The 25,228-nt window shown below is 34.3% G+C and overlaps 6 protein-coding genes across 6 annotated transcripts; 2 read left to right on the forward strand and 4 right to left on the reverse strand.

Moving 5' to 3' along the window:
- Nucleotides 1–1,390: 1,390 nt before the first annotated feature.
- On the reverse strand, nt 1,391–2,886 carry LOC106293878 (probable aspartic protease At2g35615). Its single transcript, XM_013729513.1, has one exon. The coding sequence runs from the start codon at nt 2,774–2,776 to the stop codon at nt 1,442–1,444; it is 1,335 nt and encodes a 444-aa protein (XP_013584967.1). The 5' UTR covers nt 2,777–2,886; the 3' UTR covers nt 1,391–1,441.
- Nucleotides 2,887–7,716: 4,830 nt separating this feature from the next.
- On the reverse strand, nt 7,717–8,471 carry LOC106344758. Its single transcript, XM_013784070.1, has 2 exons — nt 8,301–8,471; nt 7,717–8,184 (listed from the first exon to the last, which is right to left on the reverse strand). Exons 1-2 carry the CDS (start codon nt 8,469–8,471, stop codon nt 7,717–7,719), a joined length of 639 nt encoding a protein of 212 aa, XP_013639524.1.
- Nucleotides 8,472–16,845: 8,374 nt separating this feature from the next.
- On the forward strand, nt 16,846–17,547 carry LOC106344759 (uncharacterized protein At4g02000-like). The gene has a single exon (XM_013784071.1). It carries the CDS (start codon nt 16,846–16,848, stop codon nt 17,545–17,547), a length of 702 nt encoding a protein of 233 aa, XP_013639525.1.
- Nucleotides 17,548–20,394: 2,847 nt separating this feature from the next.
- On the forward strand, nt 20,395–20,946 carry LOC106344760. Its single transcript, XM_013784072.1, has one exon. The coding sequence runs from the start codon at nt 20,395–20,397 to the stop codon at nt 20,944–20,946; it is 552 nt and encodes a 183-aa protein (XP_013639526.1).
- A 252-nt stretch (nt 20,947–21,198) lies between these two features.
- LOC106295944 lies at nt 21,199–22,372 on the reverse strand. Its single transcript, XM_013731958.1, has one exon. The coding sequence runs from the start codon at nt 22,199–22,201 to the stop codon at nt 21,335–21,337; it is 867 nt and encodes a 288-aa protein (XP_013587412.1). The 5' UTR covers nt 22,202–22,372; the 3' UTR covers nt 21,199–21,334.
- Nucleotides 22,373–22,458: 86 nt separating this feature from the next.
- Nucleotides 22,459–24,538, reverse strand: LOC106295943 (protein NUCLEAR FUSION DEFECTIVE 4). The gene is made up of 3 exons (XM_013731956.1): nt 24,008–24,538; nt 23,104–23,915; nt 22,459–23,022 (listed from the first exon to the last, which is right to left on the reverse strand). The coding sequence occupies exons 1-3, from the start codon at nt 24,425–24,427 to the stop codon at nt 22,524–22,526; spliced, it is 1,731 nt and encodes a 576-aa protein (XP_013587410.1). The 5' UTR covers nt 24,428–24,538; the 3' UTR covers nt 22,459–22,523.
- Nucleotides 24,539–25,228: the final 690 nt, after the last annotated feature.

The following is a 25,228-nucleotide window of genomic DNA, read 5'->3' on the forward strand; positions in this document are numbered from 1 at the left end:
TAATTTTATACAAGTTGATTTAATACATTTAACCAAAATAAATAGATAAAAAAATTATCTAAGATTCGAATTTTAAATATATTACAAATATATTATTAGATGCAATTTAAAATAAACAAAATTATTCTTTTCTTCATTTTATGCTTAAATAATCAACTTTATATTAAATATTAGTCAAAAATAATAAAATATGTGATATTAATAAATTTCATTTTAAATATAATTTAACTTTTAAAAAATTTATCACTGCACATGGTGCATAAAAACACCTAGTTAGTTTTAATCAATCAATCAGATTTTGAATTAGGGTTTATGCAAAAATTGAATGTGTTTTAGGGTTTTAGGTTTTCGAGTTTGATCTTAGATCAATGGGATTCAATTTGAGATTCAAAACCATTAAAGATTTCGATTTTAATTGATCAATAGATCAATCTCGATTTAGGGTTTGAGGGTATCGAACTTTTGAGCTTCGATTTACTCTTTGGGGTTTTGATATATTACCCTATGGTTTTTGATTCATAAAAGATTAGGGTTTTATGGTTTTAATTCTTTATCAAACAATCCATATTCGATTATGGGTTCTTAGGTTTCGAATTACCTTTAACCTTAGATGTTTGTTGAACGGACCACCAAAGGGATGAGCCGCAAACTGGAACACGAACGGGACGCGAGCTGACTGCTATCGTATCGCATACAGATTGAGGCTGAGGTCGCGAGCTGTCTGTGAGCTGGAGTTGTCGCGAACGGGATGCTTGCTGTCGGGAACGCGATCTGTCCGGGATGCGAACTGAGGCTGAGTTCGTCTGAGCTAGGATCGGACTGAGATCGTCTGTAGGCTGAGCTGAGACGGATCGGGAACGCCTATGAACTCCTTTTGATCTGAATGGAAAAGAGAGTTTGATCGCACGGGCAGCAACTCCTCTCGTCTTGAACTCCATGTTGATATTAGATTTTAATTCCCTCGAATCATGAAACAACACGAGGAGCATTAGATAACATGAACGCCAACAAGATAACATGAATCAGCTAAGGTATGATAAACTTATCTTGCACAGGAGTTGAGTTCGGCTAGAAAATCCTTGTTGGCAGATTCCTTTGCGTTTAGGGTTTGATGATTTTCGGCTGAGTTGAAGAATATTTAGTGGAGCTTAGGGCTAGAGGCTATCGTGCTGATAACGTGTTATGAAAATAAAGGGAAAATTTGTATCTTTATTAGACAATAAAGAGCATTTTATATAGGGAATTATATAAATATGAAACTCTAATACAATATGGAATAGGAAATACAAAGACATAAGAATATGAGCATTCAAATATGAGCTTCCACCAGAACTGGTTTATAACAAAAGTAGCTATATTATTTATTTATTCATACTAGCGATTCGCTAAATTACGAGTATCATATTAATCATAGCACTACCGCTCAACGATACTGTTTCTCTTACAAGGTCCCAAAGCAATCTATTCTTTGAAACGACAACGTCTTAGCCTCCAGATCATACCCGACACGAAAATCCGCCTGAACCAAGTTACCGTAGATAGCAACGTCAGTTGTCGGAATCATACTCAAGCACACAATCTCTTCATCTTTTTTCAAGAAGGCGTTTGTCGGACTCAGCTTCACGTCAGCCCCAGTGAAATGCATTGTTATCTCCGGCAAATCAATCTTTTTGTATCCGGCTTTGAAACAGTGTATCAACATCCCCTGTGGATCACTCGCACGCTTAGCTCCGGTCACCGATGCTTCCACCGCCGCACCAAACTTCTCGTAAAATCCAGATTCTAGAAACGTAAAAGTAGTTCCGGAATCGATTATTATGTTCCCGGTGGCCTTCTCGTTCAAACTGTATCCTCCTCCGGTATACGGAATCTTGGTCTTTCGGACGGTGATTGCTTCCAGATTCAAGTAGTAGTAAGTATTTTGGGTTTTATAGATTAAAGGTGTAGTGAGCACAGCAGAGCCCTTGCTTGGATTGGAAGGCATCGAGTTGGTTCCTAGGTTAATTACACCTGTGCCGTTTGTTGAGTATGACGTGTTTGACAAGCAATACGAAAACTTCTTCCCTATGGAAGAACCTAGCTGAGAGATCAAAGATAATGGTCCACGTCCGAGACCGACGATTCCGGACCCGGTTCCATCGAACGTACCGCTGTTATTGTAGCCGCAACCGAAGACCGTACCGGGGAAAGAAACTGGGGAGCCAGAGGAAGAATCGATAGAGATTGTTTCGGTTGCAACCTCTCCTTTAGTATACGACTGGTCTCCATAACCGTAAAGGTATTTGCAGATCTTCCCTGACCGGTCGCATCCTTTTTCTTTTTTGGCCAACGCGTTGCAGGGTTTGGAATCGCAACCTTCTGTTTTGTAGGTCGAAGAGTGCGTCTTGTCGAAGATTGAACCGTTTTGTTTGTAACAATGTTCACATGGTTTGCACTGGACCCAAGTTAGGTCACTTCCAGTGTCGGCGATGGCCAGGACTTTCGAAGGTGGAGTACCGATTGAGATGCTCATGAAGTATTCGCCGCCGTTTGAGATTAAACCGGATTGGAGATCATCGGTTTTGGTTGAGAAACGGCGGGAACGGGAGATTGAACGGAGGAAACCGGCTTTGAGACGGTCGGAGACGGTGTGGAGAGGGTTATAGAGTGGAGAATGGGGAGAGTCACGGTGGATCAGCTTGAAGGTTAGGTCTTGCGAGTGAGCTGAATAAGAGGAAACGAGGAAGGTGATGATGATAGCTGAGAGAGAACAGTTGATGAAAGTTTGGGTTCCCATTTTCGATGATCTCTAAGAAGATTTGTGGCGTGATTAGTGAAAGTTTCCATGGGGTTTATAAACAGCACAAAAGGGAATACAAAGATTAGCTTTAATTTTCATTAATGTTTTGCCAAGTTTATTTCTTGGTCAAACAACTAATTACTGATGTGACTTCTAATTATTTTTACTAGTATATCATAAGAATAATACTCTTGGACAGTACCAACAAAGTTTCAATAAAGACGTAAATGATAATTATGTCCTACTCTATAAGTAAATAAAATTAAAATATTTTTATTTTCAAAAAGTTATTTTAACTTTTTTTTTTTTGAAATTTTTAAGTACCGATTTTTAAAAAAAGTTTAGGAAGACCATATTTTATGTATGATACATTCTTCATTGTGCATGATATCCTTCTCAATTTGAGTTTATGAAGATCTTCTTAAATAAGTATAATATCTTTCTATATTGATAAATATGTATAACATCTTCATACAATTTAGGAATTTCTTATAAAAGTGAATTTAAAGATACTCTTAAATCTGTATTTAGGAAAATCTTCATTAGGCATGTCCAATATGGTAAAACCGAACCGTACCAAACCGAACCGAACCGAAATAGAAAATATGGTTGAAAATCTATTTGTTATATAAGTTATTCTTTTGTTAATAATTATTACCATATTTTTTATAGTAATAAAGAATCCTAATTTAAAAAACACTTAAAATATAATTGAAAAAAAATTCATCGCAACTGAGGCTTCTTATTTTCTTAATCTTCTTCTTTTAATCATTTTGCTTTCTTTTAGCATTGATTAAATTGAAGCGAACGTTATAAATTTGATGGATAATAACTAGAAAAAATTCTTCACAATTTTTTTCTTATTTATAATCGAACAGAGTTTCACTCGGAGAAGCATGAATTTGATGAACACTCAATATGGAAGAGTGAAAAAACTTTTCTTTCATACTTCTCTTTTGTTTTTTATTTTTATTTTCAAAATTTAGAGCTTTGATTTTAATTCTAGATTTGATTATTTCATCTAAAGTTATAAGCGTTTTTATTTTTTTGTTCTTTTATTTGAAAATATAATATTTTTTTTAATAAATGACTGGATGACAATATGACTCTAAAATTTATATAACATGATCCCAAAATAAATAATTATGTTTTGGTATAAAAACGAATAAACCGAAAATTGACGGTATATAAACCGAACCGAACCGAAGTAAATATGGATTTAGAATGGTAGTTATATTTTACTAACCGAAATACCAAAAAACCGAAAAAACTGAACCGAAACAGAACCGATATCCGGATTGAACACCTCTAATCTTCATGAATATATATTTATAAAATATCTTACTTAATTTGAATTATATGTACTCTTAATAAGGTATTCTTAAATATGTATAACATCTTCTTAAAGTTTTTAAAAGAACTTCATGAATTTAATATCCAAATTTTATAACGATATTATAAAAATATTTAAAAATATTTTCGTAAAATTTTAAGAGATATTATATATTGAGTAATATTTTTTTAAATAAGCATATAAATAAAATTCAAGAAGATGACATACACATTTAGGAAGATTTTTCTAAATATACATACAAACTGCATTTAACAAGTCTATTTACACATTTATGAAGACATTCATGAACATGAATTTTTTTCTTACAAATTCAAGAAGATATCATACACATTCAGGAAAGTGGTCACAATTTCTTTAAGAAAAACTGTTAAAAATGAATTAAAAACAAATTGCAAAAAGAAAATATTGGAAGAAACTAGGAAAAATATCCTTTGAAAAAATGTTAGAAAAATGAATAAGTTTTTGAAAAATCGTAAAAAAAATTATTTTGATTTTATTATTTTCGATTCTAAATAATTATTTTTATTTTTTAATAAATAAATAATTAAAATTATTAATAAGGATAGAATTGTCATTTAACCATTTTGAATAACCTATATTGATCACTTTAACTTTTAGGTGCTATTTTGGGAACAAAAACTAAAAATAGCTATTTAAGATATTTGCAAATATAATGAATTATATGATTTTTAAACTGTTTTTATGATTTCAAAACCGTATTTGACGTTATTTAAAAGGCAATCACTGGCAAAAAAATATATTTAAAAGGCAATCAAACAATTCATCATGTTTAATATATCAACAGTGAAAATATATATATATATATATATATATATATATATATATATATATATATCTCAACAGTTACTTGGTCTAGTGGATGACAGATTTTTGGAAACTAAACAACCTAAAATTGAAGGAATTTCATTATATTTTAGTTTGTAGCCACACAAAGAATGAATTTTGGCTAATTTGAAAATCCGGGATAAGGATATATCCGTTAAGCTGCACCTCTCTTTGAAAATTACTTTGGATCTAAAGTGCGGGATTCTGCAAATTAAAAAAAAAATGAATGGAGTAATTATTATTTTTGTTTCTCTTTCTGACGAAAAGTCCATGGATCTTTTTGTTAATATTAAGATTTCTAGAACTTCTTTATTTTCTGTTTTTGCTTTCTTTATGCAAGTGTTTACTGGTTTCTTGAAAATTCTTTTTCTTTGAATGAATTTGAAGTAGAGTTAAAACAAAATACAGGAAAAAAAGGTTGCCATAGTTTACTATAAAATAAAATTTTAGAATAAAAAATGCTCTAATCCCTCATTTTCTACTCCATAATAGAGTAAATATAGATTTACTCTATAATGAAGTAGATATGAATTATTGCATAAATGAAATAATTATTTTATTTTATTTTATTTATTTATTACTCTATTTTTCACTTTAAAAATAGAGTATGGTTGAAGCATATCAACTCCATGATAGAGTTACTCCATTTAATATATATATATATATATATATATATATATATATATAATTTTACATTAGAGATGCTCTTAGGATTTTACATCTCTTGATGCTGGCTGTTGGTATGACCTCTCGTCCACCAACGAGAAATTTTATCCTTTATTCTTCCTCTTTCTTTTTTCCTTTACTCCGGTGATGTTTGCTCAAGGTTTGGTTCCAATCTTGTCATTTCTTCGTCCAGATCCAGAACCGCTATCTTTTGTTTTTCCAGACTCGTCGTGGTTTCTCCTCTCAGCCCTCCGGCCTCTCCTGACCCAAGGGTTTCACCAGACATGTTCCCTTCTCGCTGGTGGCTTACCCGATTTGTTCTTCGCCTCTTCGGTAATCTATTGTTCTACTACTTGGTGCACCTTTCAATCCCGCCTTTTTCCAAGTTGGAGATATGGTTTCAGTTCGTAGGAACTTTCTTTTCCTTTGTTAATTTTCTTTTTTTTTTTTTATTATACAGGGATATCCTGGCTCCACAGAAGTGGTCCAGACTAGCCACGTGTTAACACGTGTCAGTCTCTTGTCCTTGGCGATGCCGAAATGTTAATTCCCTAATGGCTGGGACTCGAACCCTGGTGGCTTCACCGTATTAGGCTTTTGCCCTCAAGTTAATCACCATCCGGCCACAAGCCATGGTTTCTTTATCGAGCTTTCAAAAGGTAGCGTCTATATTTCCTTCTGAAACAAGTCATACTTGGATACGCTTTGAGTGATTTCTTCAGCATCTTCCTTGAGGATGTTGCCCTTTCATTGAATATCAACTATTTCAGTGTGAAGATGTTAACCAAAGTACCAACATTTTTGATTCTCAATAATAAGTTCCTTTTACCTCGGATTGAGGATGTTATACTGTGTTATCAGGAACTTTATCTTGTTGGCTCTATTTTTTTTCATGTTTTAGGTTCGTTTATTTGGTCGTAGACCTTCTTCTTACAGTCTTCATCTTATCAAGATGGTGCTTTATCACCTTTGAACTTGTAACAGCAGTAATTTTTCCAGTTGTTCATTTTATAAAATTTCTGACTTGTTCGGTAAATAAAATGTGGAATGATGCTTTAAAAAGTGAAGATTTTGGGTGGTATATCCATAAAATGGAGAAGCCCCTGACTCCCAAGGCTTGTAGAGTTTGTGTGGGTTCATCCATTGCAGTCAATGTTCTAAAATACGCTATACGCTAGCCGGGCGGTTGATTACTGTATAGCGCCTGAATGTATATACGGATGTATATACGGTAGACATATTTTAAATAAATACCATAGTAATAAATAAAATAATTACATGACTTATATTATATGTACATAATAGAATGTATGCAAACATAATTAAGTAGATTATACATAATAGAATGTATGCAAGCATAATCAAATACTTTAAAGTTTAAGCAGAAAACACACTAAAAGCCCAACAACGAAAGAGTTCAGGATCTTTAACCAAATCACTCAAAATAATTTTTTAATTCAAATCCTCACATTCCTCGTCTCCATCTTCTTCAAGAATCAAGTCACCATCTGTTACCAAATCGCTATCAGACTCTATTTAATTTTCTCTTTTACTGAAATTTAGTTTCCTTAAAAATGTACCGTATAACCTGTAGGGTATAAACGTCGCATAATCGCTAAACACTATATAAACACCATATAAACCATGACCGTATTATTCTAATGTATACCAGAAAAACAGTACAGTATACTACTGTATAGTGTATATACACCGTATATACGGGTGTACTTGCCGTATTTTAGAACACTTGCAGTTGAAGCTTTGGTGCTACAGGTTGCTTTATTTTTAGCAATGTCAGATGGACTCTCAAATTTTCAAGTAATTCTATATCCAGTCGTCTTGATCTTTGTCGTGCGTTTAAGGTTGGACTTGAATGAAATTGCAGGTTGTTCTTTAGATTTTACAAATCTTGTCCAAAAAGTGTAATCAAACTCTGTTATGCTATTACTCTAGTTTGGGTTCTTTGTTTTTTTGAACGTATGATAACAACTGAAAGATCATTAATGCAAAAACAAAGCAAAGCAAGAAACTACATCATAACAGCTCAATCTTAAAAGAAAGACACAAGAGCTTAAAATGCACTTTCTTGACGAATACGATCATGCAACCACGATGGACCACTAAGTGCGAGATAGGATTGGAACATGCTATTGCGCATAACACTTTTAGCTATCTCTCTCGCCACATGATTTGAAGCCGATGACTCAATCTCAAAGCAGACCAAAGGAAACTCCCTAGTTAGTGCCGTCACTTGATGAAGCAGCCAACGATATCTAGGCCAGTCATTAGGTCGTTTGATGGCTTCAACTAAATCACAGTGATCTGATCCTATTACAACTTCCTGAACCTGTAAATCCTGCATGCTCTGTAGGATCCATATTAAGACTCTCAGTTCGGCGGTAAGTTTGTCCGGAGAAGAAGTGAAAGCTTCGCGTGCATGATGCCCCACCCTTCCTTGATGATCTCTTGTAATCCAAGAACCTCCACAATGTAGCTTATCATTGCGCCAGTTCGCGTGAATATTGCATTTCACCTGAGACTGCAGGGGAGGAGACCAACGAAGAGCTCAGACCAAAGCAGAAGGACACGACCCTAGAGTGTTAGGAGTGTTGTTAACCTCATTCCATATTTAGCTTCTTCCACTGCGTGTTGAACCTGCATACCCAAAGACTCCTGAGTGCTAGCGAAGATAACTGCATTCATATTCTTCCACACTGCCCATAATAACCACGGAATAGCTCGTCTACTGTCAATTGGAATGCTCTGAACCAACATTAAATCAAGCCATAAAGCAAGCTTATTCGCCAAAGATAGATTTGGATCCATGTTAGCCGTGGAGTTCTTATGAAATGAAATCCTTCACCAAAAAATATAAAAATGAATTTAATGACACGGCTAAGAGGTTGATTGGTTAGATAATCTCCAACCCAACTGCAAAATACTATTTTAGTGTGATTTTTACACCAAATCTTCTCCAATGGAACTGCAAAAATCACACCATTTTAGTGCAACACTAAAATTTGACACCAAATTTGGTGTGATACTATTCACAACACTAAAATACTATTTATCCCAATAAAACACTATTTACTTATTTTATTATTAAAACATACAATTAAATAAATGATAAATAAAAAACTTAATACATATAATATTATAAAATAGTTTTAGTGTGAAGTTAAGTGTTATGATTGGAGAAGACCTTGACTTTAGTGTTGAAATTACACTAAAATAGTGTGGTTTTGACACTAAAACAGTATTAGTAGTTGGAGATACCCTTAGTGTTTTGGTTGCTGTGGACGACAAGAAATATTTCTACAGCCACTATATTTAACAATCAAGTTTTCTTTGATTTTTGAAATTCACAGCTTCATTTCCTTTTTTCTTTTTCTTTTGGCTGTAGTCACTAATTTTACCACAGGAAAATAACAGTGCTGTAGAAACTTATTAATAAATCTGTGAGTTTTATAACACACAAAATCACAGCAAAAATCTTACAGCTACAACAAAAAATTAACGGCATAAATTCTAAAGCAAAAAACTAAAATCACAGCTTCAACCAATTGTACCCAAAAATTGAAAATTGACTTTTATGATTCCAAAATGACATTTGGCGTTACATGTTAACATGTAACCTAGCAGTAGTTAAGTTAACGAATTAACAATAGTTTTGGGCCATTGGATTTGTTTTACTATAAGTAATTTTGAATCTTAAAAAAAAAAAGTAAATTACTAGATTTCGATCCGCGCGTCCGCGTGGATGTTTTAGAAAAAAATAAGATGCTATTTTTTTTATGTTATTATTTAGAGTTGGACAAAAAACTCGAATTCGAATAACGGAGCCGATCCCAATCCGAATAAGTAGTACTAAATCCAAACCGAAATTGATTAAATATCTGAATTATTCAAAATTTTGGTATTTGAAGAAATAAAACCTAATCCGATCCGAACCGTAGTATTTTGGGTATCCAAAATAGATTTATATACTTATACATATTAATTATTTTTAGATTTAATATATAAAAAACATCCAGAATATATATGATACTTTTAAGTTCATTTAAATACTTGAAAATATATACAAATAATCAAACGTAAATATCTAAAATATTTAAAATATACTCAAAACTTCAAAAATACTTAAATAATTATTAATTTTCTATCCAAATATTTAACCCAAACCAATTTATATGTTAAGCTAGGTACTCTGACATATCTTATTCAAATTTATATGTAATATATTCTATTATTTATAGATTTTTAAAAATTAAAGCATATAATAAATTTAATTTTTTTTAAATAATTTAAATTGGTCTTCCAAATCCGAACTGAATCCTCAAAGATCTGAAGTCTGAACCGAACACGAAATCCCAAACATACCTGAAAACGAACTTGAACGCCCACCCCTAGTCAGTAGTCACTATTATATATCATATATGTGTCATCATAGGTTACAAAAATATTTTTTATCATATAATTAATCGTATTTTATACGTACTATCAAATAAGTAATCTTATAATTATTATTATTTTATATGTACAATCATATAAATAATCACATATATCACATTTTTAAATTTGAATGTGAAATATAAAAACCATAATTTAAGTTGGTGTTTGAAATTGGACTTTGTATTTTATTTTTTATATATATATTGAAAACATTTTTATAATGGTTATTGGAAAATATGTTAGTAAAAATTAATTTTTGAATATATGTATATTTTTGAATAAATTTTGATATAAATCAGTTTTAAATTATTATTTTGATTTGAATATGTATATCAAGTAACAGAAGCCCATTATTTTTAATACTCTGTAATGGGCTTCCAATTTTTTTTAATAGCATAAGTCCATTAATTTTTTTTTCAAACTTACTGTTATCTATGTTTCTAAAAATTATATTTATTTTTTTACTACTATGTATGTTTCCGAACAAATACTAAAGCTATTTTTACTTTAATAAGATAGATAGATACTTTAAATATCTAAAAATAGAATATGTTTGTCTAACATATGATTTAACTGTTATGAACTATTAGCTCAGATGTATATCTTTATGTATCTGTATATATGTGTTATATGTATTATATGCTCTGTAATGTGTGATTGGAGAAAGATGAACAAATGGAGAGAGAGCTAAAGATAATAAGATTCCTTCTTATTCATCTATTTCTTGTCTTATGACAAGCTTTATATAGGGCATGAAAGTCGGTTTATATGAACCGACCAAGACAAAAAGACAAAACTATAGGATAAGTATTATCACCCATGTTTACTATAAAAAGGACAAGTGTCCGAGATGAATTATCATCTAATTTTCTAACACTCTCTTTTGATTGTTCATCTTATATTACGTAGTGCCTCGTTAAAAACTTAATCATGAAAAAATTCATTGGGACAAAAAACCATGACAAGGAAAAAAGAATACACTGTCGTAATCTTCCCCTGAAAATAGTGGCCCTAGCTTTCTCGTCACAGGTCACGTAAATGTCGCATCTCGATACCATAAACGTATTTTCTGAACGTTGTAGTGGGATGGGCCTTTGTGAACAAGTCAGCCGGGATTGTCGCATGACCGTACATACTTGATGTCCACCTTTTTATTTTTCTCGAGCTCCCATATGTACGAGAAAAATCTTTGAGAGATATGCTTTGTTCTGTCGCTTTTGATGTAGCCTTCTTTGAGTTGAGCGACACAAGCCGAATTATCTTCAAATATTTTCCTCGGCTCTTTCTTGTTAACTATTCCGTTTGATTCTTGTATGTGGTGACTCATTGACCGAAGCCACACACATTCTCGACATGCTTCGTGAAGCGCAATAGTTATGTCTGATTCAAAGATGTCGCAACCAGAGTTTGTTTCTGGGACCGCCAAGAGATCGCGGTTCCACCATTTGTAAAAATATATCCGTTTTATGTTCGACTTTATAAATATCATGTATCTGCAAAACCATACCAAACTCAGGGTTTCTAGGATAAATCAATCCTAAATCAATACGTACCTTGTAGAGAACGGATATGTTCTCAACGCCGTTCTAATTTTCATAAATAGGAAATGAGCTATATCTCGCAAAGACATTAGTGTTTAAAAGTATATTTAATTAAATACAACTCACAAGATATACAAGCTCACATATGCTTTATTACCATTAGCATCTCCAAAGTATTTATTTATATAAGATCTTACCAGGATCTTTTAAATATATATATATTTTTTTTTAACATCAAGAGATCTATTAACCATTGGAGTACTCAAAGGAGTCGCTTTATTCATACAAAAGCGTTTCAATAACCTTTTCGTATGATTTGATTGATGAACAATTATTCTTTCTCAGAGATGCTCTATCTGGAGCCCAAGACAAAACTTTGTCTTTCCGAGATCTTTCATTTCAAACTCTTCTTTCATATGAGTTCGAGCATCATCAACCTCCTTTTGAGTTCCAATTATGTTCAGGTCATCTACATATACAACAATGATCACAAAGCCAGATGACGATTTCTTTATAAAAATGCATGGACATATCATATCCCTTTTTCAAGATATATTCACTTAAGCGATTGTACCACATGCGTCCGGATTGCTATAATCCGTAAAGTGATCGCTGTAACTTGACCGAACAAATCTCCCTGGATTTTTCTTTTAATGCCCCTGGCATTTTCAATCCCTCAGGGAGTTTCATATATATATCGTTATCCAACGATCCATACAAATATGCAGTCACAACGTCCATGAGATGCATTTCAAGATTTTTAGACGTTGTTAGGCTCATCAAAAATCTAAACGTAATTGCATCCATTACCGGGGAATACGTTTCCTCAAAACCAATTCCCGGTCTCTGAGAAAAACCTTGGGCAACTAATCGGGATTTATATCGTGTTACTTCATTTTTCTCATTTACTTTTCTCAGAATACCCACTTATACCCAACAGGATTTATATTCTCAGGCGTTATGACTATAGGTCCAAAGACATTCCTTTTATTTAGGGTGAATAATTCAATTTGAATGGTTTTCTGTCACTCCTCCCAATCATGTCTTTTTAACATTCCAAAATAGACCTTGGATCGGGATCATCACTTTTATGATCGATCTCTTTGGACAGAAAAGGAGAACATTCCATCAACATCTTTTATCTTATAACTTTTTCATCAAGGGTGTAGTTGATGGAAATCTCATACTTTTTTGTTCCCTTTTCGTCATCTGGATCATCTTTATTTGGTTCATTTTGACCCTTTTCATCTATGCATTCTTTCAGACATTTTTCAGTATCAGGTTCTTCTGGAACCTTTTCACTTATGCCTTCTTTCAGACATTTTTCAGTATCAGGTTCTTCAAGAACCTTGCAACTTTTCTCAACCAATTTCTTTCGGGGATTTTTATCTCTAGAACCCGCTAGTCCTCCCCTCTTTAATTGAACCCTAGGTTCATTTATTTTGTTACCATCACTTTGTTCTTTTGGAACATCAACTCTTGATGAAACATTTTCAGCGGGTATATCATGTCGTATCTGTGAACACATCTGGTAATTGGTTTGCCAAATTATGCAAATGCACAATTTCTTGAATTTCCAGCTCTCTTTGATTCGTAGGGGGATCAAGGTGTAACAACGACTATGTACACCATGTAATCTCTTTAGGAATTTTTCTAATTCCTCCCCCTAACGCTGGAAATTCATCCTCATTAAATGGCAATCGGCGAACTGTGCCATAAACATATCACCAGTTACTGGTTCAAGATACCTTATATACGGCTTTTTCTAACTCTTCCAGAGTTTTATACATTCCCGAGAGCATCTTTAACTCTCCAGGGACTTCTAAATATCAAGATGCAACTCAAGTCGTTTTTGTCCTGCCAGACATTTCAATATACTGCATCTATTTTAAATTTTCTCCAGTGACCTTGGAACAAGCCGTTTTTCATACCTCAAGGTCATCTTTCATTTCATTCTCTAGAGAAATATATACCTTGGACTTTTGGTCCAAAAATCTCTCGTTTTTCTAACGAGCTTTATATCGAATTGATGGCCAATCAATTCACTCTACCCTCATACATAGAGGTAGATTCATAATCCTTATTTATATAGCGCTTTTTCATTTATCGTCGACAATCTATTTTCTCTTTGGTTCTATCTTTTTATTCGTACTGATATGGTTAATCGAGATCTCTTTATCATCATCGATGATTTACCCAGGTACCTGACTGTAATATTAACCATATCAACGGTTTCATCATGAGATTCATCCTCTATTCATATTTTTGCTCCTTTTCGAGGACTCTTTGGAACCAAAGTGGTCTATCACGTCTCTAGCGTGCCATAGACTCATATATCATCCTTTGAGGACACACTTATATATCATCCTTTTAGGACACTTCTTATTGGAGCATTTTCAGCTGGAATATGAGATTTTATTATTTCATCAAAATGTCTGGCAGATATTTTGTAAATGGATTATTCTAATTTTCATTGTAATCCATTTCACATATCTCATTCCATCAGCTTATCATATGCTTCTAGCAAACTTGCGAGCATATTTTTAATTATACATATACTTTATCCCTCTGGATTGTATCTGTCTTTATTACATGCACAACTGCATGTTTATATCCGATCATGGGGATCATCTTATTCGAATTTACTTTATCAAGTTTTTTTTCGAGTGCGAACATAATTTTTTCAATGTTCCACTTACTAGGATTCTTTAATTCTCCCCCTCGAGATGATGACACTCCATGTCTAAAATCTCGTATTAAATCCCACTCTAGAACCAATAACATATTCAGTTTTTCCATTTGGGATGAATTATGTTTCAAATCCTTTAGAGTGAGATCTTAATTTGGGGTATGCTTAAAGAAATCACATATAGTGAACTTGTTTGATGATTCATCACCAGGATGGTTTCCTTTATTTTCTTGACATGCTATATGTGAAAAACTTCTGGTTTTTCAACATTTCACAATAATGTGGATAACATTATTGGAGATGGCTATATATAATTAAACTTCAGGTTTACCACTCATTTATACTTTTGCCATCCTTTTCTTATGCATGTCTTTTCATCATAAGCTCCTCTAGAGCCAATAATAATTTTTATAGTAATAGATATTGTACTTACTTATTTTGAGAGAGGAGAAATATTTGTTACCTTTAGTAGTCATGTACGATGACCCAATATCTGTCAGGTACATCTATCTCCATCCTAAATCTGAAAATCTTATTCAGGAAGATAATTCTCATATCACTTCGATATTTTATTTTCATTTTCTGGACCAACCAGAAAATCTGAATCATCAAGATGAGTATTCAAGCTATGAAAAGATGGTCCGGGCTCATAAGAGATGAAGTTTATTTCACTTCCTTTCTCTTTTTCTTTTTGAATCTCGATATAGATCGGCTAAATATTTGGCGTACGAAAACTACGTACCCAATTTTCTTTCTGGCCGTATCTATAGCAAACATTTTCTGTTTGCCACTTTCATTTTTCGTGGAAGTTTCCATTATTCTCATAGGGACATAATCTTCTTCCTCGTCCTCTTCCACGACCACGATAGCGGTTTCAACCGCATCCACACCCTTTTCCTTTTCAAGAAGGACCGACTTGATGGTTTAGTATCATGAGTTTCTTTTCTTTTCAATTCTCACGGAGGATTTACATCAACTCCAACAATTTGGTGAATCCTTTNNNNATGATACACCTCATCTTATAAACCATCATTAAAGTGGTGTAAATTATCATGGCTTTATCTTTTTCTCATCCGATATAGTTTCAACTTATCGATGATTTCTCAAAGCTCATTTTCTCTCAGGTGCATCTTTGCACCCACTGTCCAGTTCATATAATTATTTCTCGTAATATCAAGGACATTTATTTTGAGCTTTGTCAAATTTGATATGATAACCGAATTCATAGAATAATAATATATAAAGACGAAAATTGAAATGCATAATTTAAATGCAGAAACTAAAGGCATAAATCTAAATTGCAGAAATTTAAAGAGCATAAATAAAATTGGAGGTTTAGCCTACCACATGATCCGAGGAGTATTAGACTACCATATTGATCATTTTTCAAAGTCCGAGGAGACATGGTCTACCATTTTGACTTTTACTTATTTCAAGGTCCGAGGAGACTTAGTCTGCCATTTTTGACCTTTAATTTTTTTTTATTCACGGAGGCAATGCCTACCACGTGTTTATCTGATCGTGAAGGCATAGCCTACCATAACGATCAGTCGGAGAAGACAACGCCTATCATTCCGAAAATAAAAGGAGAAGGCCTAGCCTCTCACTCCGGAACAATAATAAAATTTAAATAAATTAAGTATATTGAAACACATAAATTTAAACATTACCTCGAATGGTTTAAGAATTTTCGGATTGATAAAACTTAGTTGGTCAGAGCTTGATCTGATAACGTGTTATAAACTATTAGCTCAGATGTATATCTTTATGTATCTGTATATATGTGTTATATGTATTATATGCTCCGTAATGTGTGATTGGAGAAAGATTAACAAATGAGAGAGAGAGCTAAAGATAATAAGATTCCTTATTATTCATCTATTTCTTGTCTTATGACAAGCTTTATATAGGGCATGAAAGTCGGTTTATATGAACCGACCAAGACAAAAAGACAAAACTATAGGATAAGTATTATCACCCATGTTTACTATAAAAAGGACAAGTGTCCGAGATGAATTATCATCTAATTTTCTAACATTAACCACATCTTTCAAACAACCAACTCTTTTTCTTTTTTTCCTTTTTTTCTGCTCTCCACCGAAAATCGCTATTTCCTTTTAAAACTCTCTCCCTCACCGTGAGTGGACCCCCCTTCCGGCACCAGTGCTACGATCTTTGTCTTCATTCCATTTTGGAAAGTCTACCCTCTCTCCCAATCATTATTCCTCATTAATTCTCTTCCTTAAAATAAAAAGAATCCCTTTGATTGATTCGTTTGACGATGTCTTTTAAGGAAATTGTTTACGTAGCTTTCCTTTTCATTTAAAATCATCCTTCCTTTCCTACGTTCATACTTTCCTCTTTCTCTTGAAACTTGATTTCCAAGCCAATCACGGTAATGATATCTATCAAAATAATAACGGAATATTGCAACATTAAGTGCAAATTCGCTGGCTCTGCAATAGATCTTTTACCGAAAGTACTTCCCCACGGCCGGTGCAAGATTTCAGTGCAAACAATGGCCGACAAACTTCACAACGCCATACGATCCTTGTCCATCGAAGATGATGATCCGGTAACATTACCAGACGATCCGAAATTCCGGGTTTTTGATGCTAACGCTACCAGTTTGATGGGGAGGCTTTTGAATCCGGATTGCCAACCAATGGCCAAGATGATCAACTATATGCCCACGGCTTGGAGAGTGCATGGTAGGGTACGAGGGATTGCCCTTTCTCGTGACAGATTCCAGTTTATCTTCCAGCGGGAAGAGGATCTCTTAACTGTCTTAAGAGATCGGCCTTGGTCTTACAACCACTGGACAATGCTCTTGGAGAGATGGACCCCAAATCCGCCAGCCTCGTTCCTTACATCTTTGGACGTCTGGATCAGGATAAGGAATATACCGGTGAACTATTATACATCTGATACGATGTATGCCCTCGCTAAGAAGATTGGCAGGGTGGTGGAGTTGGCCTATGACCCAAAGGTTTCGCAAACGACTGATTACGTGCGTGCCAAGGTATGCTTCAATGTGGAGAACCCAGCCTTGGAGGCTAAGAATCTCATAATACCGGAGGAGGTAGTGGTCATTAAGTACGAATATGAGAAGATTCATAAAAGATGTTTCTCATGTCTTCGCTTGATGCCCCAGTTTTGTGTAAGCGGTTATGTGTTCATGAATGGATTGAAAGTTTTTATATGTACATGCTTCATTTAGCTTATATAACTCCATGGATTCCAGTTTATGAAAACAAACTAGATTTGTATGCTTGGTCGCTAACTACATGCATATCCAATTTGTATGCTTGGTTGGTCGCTATTTTGTCCACTTTCTTAAGCAAGCAAATAGTTTTGTAATATGAACATTAACAATATACATTATTAAACACTTAAGGTTAATTAGGAACCAACAATTGTCCAACATGAAAATAGTTTTACATATTTTTTCACTTTTTAGAAGATCATAACTACACTAGAAATTCTACAAATTAATATTCAATAAATTAATAAACATTATAAATTAATAAACTTAATCGATTTCAAGTTGAGTCAATTCAAAATATGACACAAATTGATAAAATAATAAGATAATATCTTGTTGAAGATCCCATGTAAATATATAGTCTCGCTAAAATCATAATTTAATAATTTCTATATATAAAATTCCTGTAAGTATAAATAATATATTATTGTATTGTTTGTTTTCGATTTACAATGGTATTATTTTATAATATCTAAAAATTTGTCTCTAAAAACACATTTAAATTATATGATACATATCTCATATACATCAAATAATATAATAAAAAGGATATGCAGGTCGATGTATAAAATTTAATGAATATATAAACAGTGAAATCAAATATTTTTTCTTATTATACGAAAATATTTTCAAAATATATATATTTAAAAATTATTATTTTTATAAATTAATAATTCTGTAAAGTAATAAATTTATATAGTGCCAACATTTTTAATAGAGTTTTACTGTATTTTTATTTGTCTATTTTCTCAAACAAATAGTTTAGTAGTATGCATATTAACACTACATTATTAAACACTAAAACTGAACTATAAGTTTCTGTCTAACATGAAAAGTTTCTATAACTTCCATAAAGCAATACATTTACACTTAAAAAAAAAGCCGCATCCACATAAATTGCTATATCAGTTGAATGTCAAATTAATCAACAATACCATCAAAAAAAATGTTCATATTTAAATAACAACAAAAAAGTTTAAAGCAAATAAGAAAACAACTACAATTATTAATACATCAGTAACCCGCCATCTAACAAAAGTTCTATATAAGATCTTCAATAAAGAGAAAGATTCACAAGAAAATATATTTCTCCACTATATTCAAAAACAAAAGAAAAAACAAATAAAATGGTATCATATACTTTTAGTCAACAATTATAACAAACCCTGCCGTCCACTTCAAAAACCTTAGCCTATGATATTTTGCAGCAGAACTACTTAGGATGATGAATCAACACATTCAGTTAATGAATCAATGTTTGGATAATGACAAATCAGAGGGTCATTACATTGAGGGGTTAAATCATTATTTCTCCACCATAAACCTATCAAATGACTCAACCATCTTTGTCAATCCGTATATGGGAACTATGACCATGGTATGTATCTTTATGGTATATTAATGTTGTGTAGAGACAATTGTGAAGATGTAAAGAATTTTTGAATAAGCTATCTTGGAAAATAGTCAATTCAAGTCCGATCAATGTTGGAACATGATTAAGAATTCACTTACTAGATTCCAAATCACTTTGAAAACAAAGTATTTAACCAATACGACCCCAATGAAGCCTCCAACAAATTGCCACATCTTTGACATAAACAATGTATGCAAAAATTGTTACTATTTTAAGAGGATGAAATAATTTATTATCTTCCTTAAAACAAGATAATCATAAAAAACAAAAGCATTTACATTTTTCCTTCTGGAAGTTCAACTTTAATTCATGTTTAAATGTCAACTGAATTTATTTTATTACGACTATCAGCTTTTTATTATACTTTTATTGATCAGTCATAACCAGTTATGCTATTCCATATTGTCCTAAGCAATTTTAAAACAAAATAATACACTACGGCCGCTTACCACTATCAAATGAATTAGAAAATATCATTATCTTTTAATATACATTCATCTTCATATTTTTGAACATATTTTCTTTACTAATACCACAAAATAAACTATAAATTTATTTAATAATAAAACATGCGAACCTGGCGCGTAGCGCCAGAAGACCACTAGTTTCATATAAATTAAATATTTTAGTTTTGATTTTTATTCCTAAAAAGCTTTTAATGAAATATCATAACAAAATTTCAATCACCTCCTTTTGAATTTTTTTTTTGAATTTGTTCAAAGAATGAAAGATTTAATCATTCGGCTAATATTTGTTTATCCATAATACCATATCTACCTATTATAATTGTAATACTGAGAAATTTAAACTATTTATTATAAGTTTCCTACTTTATCATTTAATAAATCAAATATTTTTTAATTTATACATAGTTTACATATATACTAGAATGGTAAAATATTATATATTTCTTATTTGTATACTCTTAAGTAACTAAACTTCAAAAGCGTAAGTTAATAAAATAAGTCATTTGTTTTGTTGTTCTAGAATTAAATAATTTTTAGACCAAACTGGTGAATAGATACTAAACAAACATTTATATTTTGAGTCTGCACTTATATTCTATAACAGTTTGATATATTAGATTTGAACACTAACATAAGAATATAGTTTGTCGGTGATTTTTTCAAAAAATGATTCTTAGATATGTATTTGGAGTGAGAACAATTTTTACAAATGTCATTCCTTTTAAATATATATTATTAAAGCAAAATCCTTATTAAAATCATGTCCTTAGTTTTGAAGTTATTTACAAGAAAATGCAACTTTCTTATTTAGATTTTCTTATTATTATTTTTGCCTCATTTAACATCAAATGAAAACATAATAAAACCAGTAGTCCAAATTAGTAGTCCAAATTAGTAGTCCAAATTACACACAATACAACCATGATCCTCAAGTCAAACACGGAGATAGTAGATGATGTGGTAAGAACAGAAGAACCTATTGGGTGGATTAAGCCACCGTCTGGATGTTTGAAGTGTAACGTGGGTTCATCATGGGTAGACCCTCATCACCCGAGTGGAGCTTCGTGGATTCTTCGTGGAGAAGATGGTCAAACCATTATGCATAGCAGACGCTCATACTCCTTCATGCGATCCAAAGCGGAAGCAGATCTATGGGCAATGCACTGGGCGGTGGAATGCATGCATAACACTCACCATGTCAACGTTATCTTCGAAGCTTCATCTGAACAACTCCATAATGTCCTTTCTGAGTCATTTCACCACCTTGAGTTTACTGGTGTGGTGCAATCTATAAACCAACTTCTCAATGGGATTAATGGATGGAGCCTTAACCACGCCTTGCAAGAACGTAATGAGGCAGCTGCAACTATCGCCGTGAGTGTAACACGAGATCGGCGCTATCAATCATACATGGCACAGCATGAACCTGCTTGGCTTCACCATCTGCTGGCCCTGGAAGCTTCTTCCAACTAGAGGAAGGGTCAACATTTCACCCTACACGCTTATATGTTTCCTCTTACATTATCATTTTCTTACGCATCTTTCTTGGATGCTTACTGGCATCTTTTGTTTCAGCTTTGTCGTTTTATTTTCGGTGTTTTCTTTGTGAACATCGTACTTGTCCTTGTTACTTTGTTTCTCAGTGTTATAAAAAAAAAACCACATTGGATTTAACTCGGATTGGAAATAATACAACTCGAATATAACTAACAGAAACGAATTGTTGGAAAAGGAAAATTTAATAGATTATAGTACTATTAATTAAAGGAGAACTTATTTATATTTGGTAAATTTAAATTATTTTTGGTAATGTGCGTCTGCTAGCTTTTCTCAAAACTCAAAAACAACAAGGCGAAGAATATTAATCATCAAAATCAAATCTAGCAGAAGCCTTTCTGGTCATTTTGATGATTTGAGCAGCTTCTTTGCGCATCTTCTGCTGTTCTTTGAGTGCTTTCTTCAGCATCTTCCTTTGGTCCTCGACTGAATATGCATTTAAATCGGACAGAAAGTCGTCGAAATCAACATCAGAAGATGCGCGACCAGATGCAGTAAATGATTTGATGCTTTTGATGTTCTTCTTCTTGGCGGATGATGATTTGTTGGGAGAAGACCAAATGTAACGAATGATCTTTGATGGAGACAACTTCTTAACCCATGAGCTTGATTTCGACTTGGATCTCATTTCCGGTTCTGAATCCGATGACGGTGGGGTCGCTAAATCAACAGAAGAGGATGCGACTCTGCGTTTCTCTTTAGGAAGCTTCTGGGTTTGTTTAGCTGGCGAGAAGATCTTACTCGAACCGATGTTTCCAGAATCAGAGAAATCTCCACTTCCATCAGAGTCAAGCCCAGCTCGCGAGCTTCTCTCAAAACCCGAATTCACTCCCAGATCTCGCTTGAAAATACTCGAATCCTCATCAAAACCACATTTTTTAACTGGGTTTCCAGAGAAATCTGCATCCTTTGGGTAACCCACCACGCTCTTGGAGTGCGTGAGATCCTTCTTCTTACTAATCTTAGACGAAACCGGGTCGGGTCGAGCGGGAGGAAGAGACTTGAGGCGACGGAAACGAGATTCGAGATCATCGGGAAGAGTAGAAGAGTCGGTGAAGCTAGAACAATTGATGGCTGCTATTTGCTCCAAAGCTGAAAGCTCCTTCGCTTGCGATATCAGCTCTTCCACTGCTGAATCGTCCGTATCCGATAGATACCCAAAATCCGCCATCAACTATGCAAAATGAAAACTTCTTAGGGTTTCACTTCCGTTTGAGCAATAAAAAGAGAGAGAGAGAAGAAAAATGATGACAAAGTCTCCACAACGGCTAATTCATGATGAGCGTCAATTTTGATCACTCTTTTCTTTCCTGCTTTCAGTGTGGGGACCCTTCAAATGCGTGTTTAATTACTTTTATTAATCGACATTTTAATTTATGTTGTGCAAAAAGATTCTCATTAGGAGAATGATGTGATAACAAGAACAAAATGTATTAATCTTTCTGTGGCTTTTAAAAAAGAAAAGATTGTGGTCTCTTGTGTTACAATTTGATTTACATTGAATCAATATCCTTGTACGATGATGACGTTACGGAAACCCGGTCTTGTTCAAGCCGGTGATAAACCGGTTTGGTTCTCATGTACAGCAGAAAACTTGAAGCAAGACCAAGAAGAGACAAGCAACCCCAAAGCACAAACGTTTTGTGGTAGCAATCTCTTCCGATGCAAACGACCGAGTCAGACACCACAGTTCTAATCTCAGGGTTTGCGTTGGCTTCGTAGATGGATGCAGCGATGAAACCGTATAGGAGTGAGCCGATTGGTATGTTTGTTATGAGAATGTTGTGGTTAACACCTACGCTATTTGGTCCAAAAAGTTCAGATGTTATGGAGACTGCAGCTGCGAATATGAATCCTGAGCTCAGACCAATTAAAGCAGTTGCGGTCTGCAATGCTAACTGCTGTAAGGATGATATCGCTAGTAGAAAGAAAGCGATAGGGGTTGGCAAGAGTGCGATTGTAAACCAGCCGGTTCTTGTTAAACGAAACCTCCTGCAAGATGCAAAATCTATCAATGACATTTGATCCTAATCTCACATCAGAAGTTCCTTAATCTTAAAAAGTGAAACTTACTTGTGGATAAAATCTGGCGCAGCAGAGAGCAACCGGCCAAAGAAGGAGAACGAAGAGTAGACTGTGACGAGTGTTGTCGAGCTTTGTCCTAAAGACTGAGCAATCTGACCCAAGTTGTTGCTATAAACAAGGCCAATCGTGCCACCACAGAAGTACGCAATGTAGTATAACCAAAACTCCAATCTAGTTATGAGCAACCCAAACGAGTGTTCATCACCGAGCCTCACTATGTTCCCTTCCTTGGCAGTACCCGTAACAGATGCTTTCTGCAGCTTGAGCTCGTCTATGTTAAGCATAACATAGCCAGAGCTGTCATGTTGGTTAATGTCAGGAAAATAGTAATCCCGAGCATAAACGAGAAGAGGAGCACATAAGGGGAAAACCATAAGGAAGATAGCTCCCACTAAATGCAAACGAGCTGATGAAGTCACATTGGTACTGGAACTAGACAGAAGAAGGTGGAAACTGGTAACGACGGCTACGACATTCATAATGGCAAACACATGGGAGTCATGTCGCCGTGATTCACTGTCTGGTGTAGGGTCTAGAGATGGTTTAACAAGAACAGGGTAGAGTGCAGCTAACGAGACACCAAGAGGAACCAGAGAGTTCAGCAGAAGGTACAGATTTGAGGATGACGGGTTAAGTGCATTGAAAGCGAGCGAGTATAAGGCTGCACTGATTCCATTGAAGCTTACCGTTAGAGACAAAGCGAGTGCACGATTGGTCGGGAAGTGACGGATACAGAGGATGAAACAAGCTGTGTTGAACCAACATATGCTCAATCCAGCCAACAAGCAGCACAGAAACACCTATACATATGAGAAAGTGATCTTCTTTAAGTCAAAAAACGATTTCTTGATTCTTGATTCTTGATTCTTGATATGGATCAAGAAGAACGTACCAGAGAATAAGGAAGAGCGATGACGTTGGTGATGACTAACCACTGAACACCATAGCCAACGAACCCCATAGCCGCCGCCGCGAAAAGAACGACGGAGAGAGGGAAATAACCTAGAGCGATCCCCGACGACCACCCGAACGCTTTTCCCAAATCAGAAGCCACGGCGAGGTAATTCAACCTCACCTGAGAGATTCCGAGTACTGATTTGAGATGGGATGAGTAGGCCGAGAAATCGAAGTTGGTTCCAGTCGAAGCCTGGATCCAGATCGCCGCCACGAGGACAGTCCATTTCCGCCATCGGCCGAACATGGTGCGGAGAGGCGGAGGGTGTTTCCGGTGAAACTTTGGTTCACCGTCGTCGTCGAAGGAGGATCGGGTAGGGCGGAGTTTGTCAGAGGCATCTCGGATACGAGGTCTCATATACGAAGAAGATGGATGTGAATGTGATGGTGGAACGGTGAGGTGATGTTGACCGGTGATGGTGGAAAGGAAAAAGCGTCAAGTTGTTGATCTACTGCTTTTTGAAGAAAGGGCTTTTCGGGTTTTTCTGACAATCAAACAAATTATATCTGTTTTATCTATTAATTTCCGGTGAGTGTGGCACCCACTTCAGTAAATAAATGTTTGTTTTTAGTGGTTCTTTTGCGGTAATCAGAGAATGAAGAAAAAAAATCTAACTTAGACAATTGAATTGAGTTTTTTTAAAAAAAATTTAAACTATTTATTGTATTATTTTTTAGTATTAGTTTTTGGTGATTGTGAATCTCTCAAATCTACTATGGTTAAAATAGGAAACAGTTTATTTTAAAGTGGACTTTGCTTTTTAACTGTGTGTTTGAGTGGGCCGGGGGATATTGAGTATTTAATTTCTTATATTATCAGTTTTATTTTAACAATGTGGTATTTAATTGCAAGTATTTTTACATGTATTTAATGTACTTTGAAGTCATGAAGTGGGTTTTCAGGGGAAAATGTGTTGTGGGTAGAGCTGGAAAATTTAATCATTGCCGGCGGGCTCCGCCCCGTTTGACCCGCCGCGGGGCGGGTGCGGGTCGAACCATTTGAAATTTTTAAATCGCGGGTGCGGGTGCGGGTCGAGATTATTTTGAGCGGGGCGGGTGCGGGTCAGCCGAATTTGAATCGCGGGTACCCGCCAACCCGCAAATTAAAAAAAAAAAAAATATTTGAAAAAAAAAACATTTTTCGTAAAATATATAAAAA

Source organism: Brassica oleracea, chromosome C5 (genome assembly GCF_000695525.1).
Source record: "Brassica oleracea var. oleracea cultivar TO1000 chromosome C5, BOL, whole genome shotgun sequence".
Classification (NCBI taxonomy): domain Eukaryota; kingdom Viridiplantae; phylum Streptophyta; class Magnoliopsida; order Brassicales; family Brassicaceae; genus Brassica; species Brassica oleracea.

Bases quoted from the DNA above. Each gene is read 5' to 3' on its own strand.
- LOC106344758 (XM_013784070.1), bottom strand. From the start codon at position 8,471: ATGGATCCAAATCTATCTTTGGCGAATAAGCTTGCTTTATGGCTTGAT. The intron at 8,185-8,300 runs GTTCAACACGCA...CCTCCCCTGCAG, and splicing joins AGGAGTCTTTGGGTATGCAG to TCTCAGGTGAAATGCAATAT.
- LOC106344759 (XM_013784071.1), top strand. From the start codon at position 16,846: ATGGCCGACAAACTTCACAACGCCATACGATCCTTGTCCATCGAAGAT.
- LOC106293878 (XM_013729513.1), bottom strand. From the start codon at position 2,776: ATGGGAACCCAAACTTTCATCAACTGTTCTCTCTCAGCTATCATCATC.
- LOC106295944 (XM_013731958.1), bottom strand. From the start codon at position 22,201: ATGGCGGATTTTGGGTATCTATCGGATACGGACGATTCAGCAGTGGAA.
- LOC106295943 (XM_013731956.1), bottom strand. From the start codon at position 24,427: ATGAGACCTCGTATCCGAGATGCCTCTGACAAACTCCGCCCTACCCGA. The intron at 23,916-24,007 runs GTACGTTCTTCT...TCATATGTATAG, and splicing joins TCGCTCTTCCTTATTCTCTG to GTGTTTCTGTGCTGCTTGTT. The intron at 23,023-23,103 runs GTAAGTTTCACT...TGCATCTTGCAG, and splicing joins GCGCCAGATTTTATCCACAA to GAGGTTTCGTTTAACAAGAA.
- LOC106344760 (XM_013784072.1), top strand. From the start codon at position 20,395: ATGATCCTCAAGTCAAACACGGAGATAGTAGATGATGTGGTAAGAACA.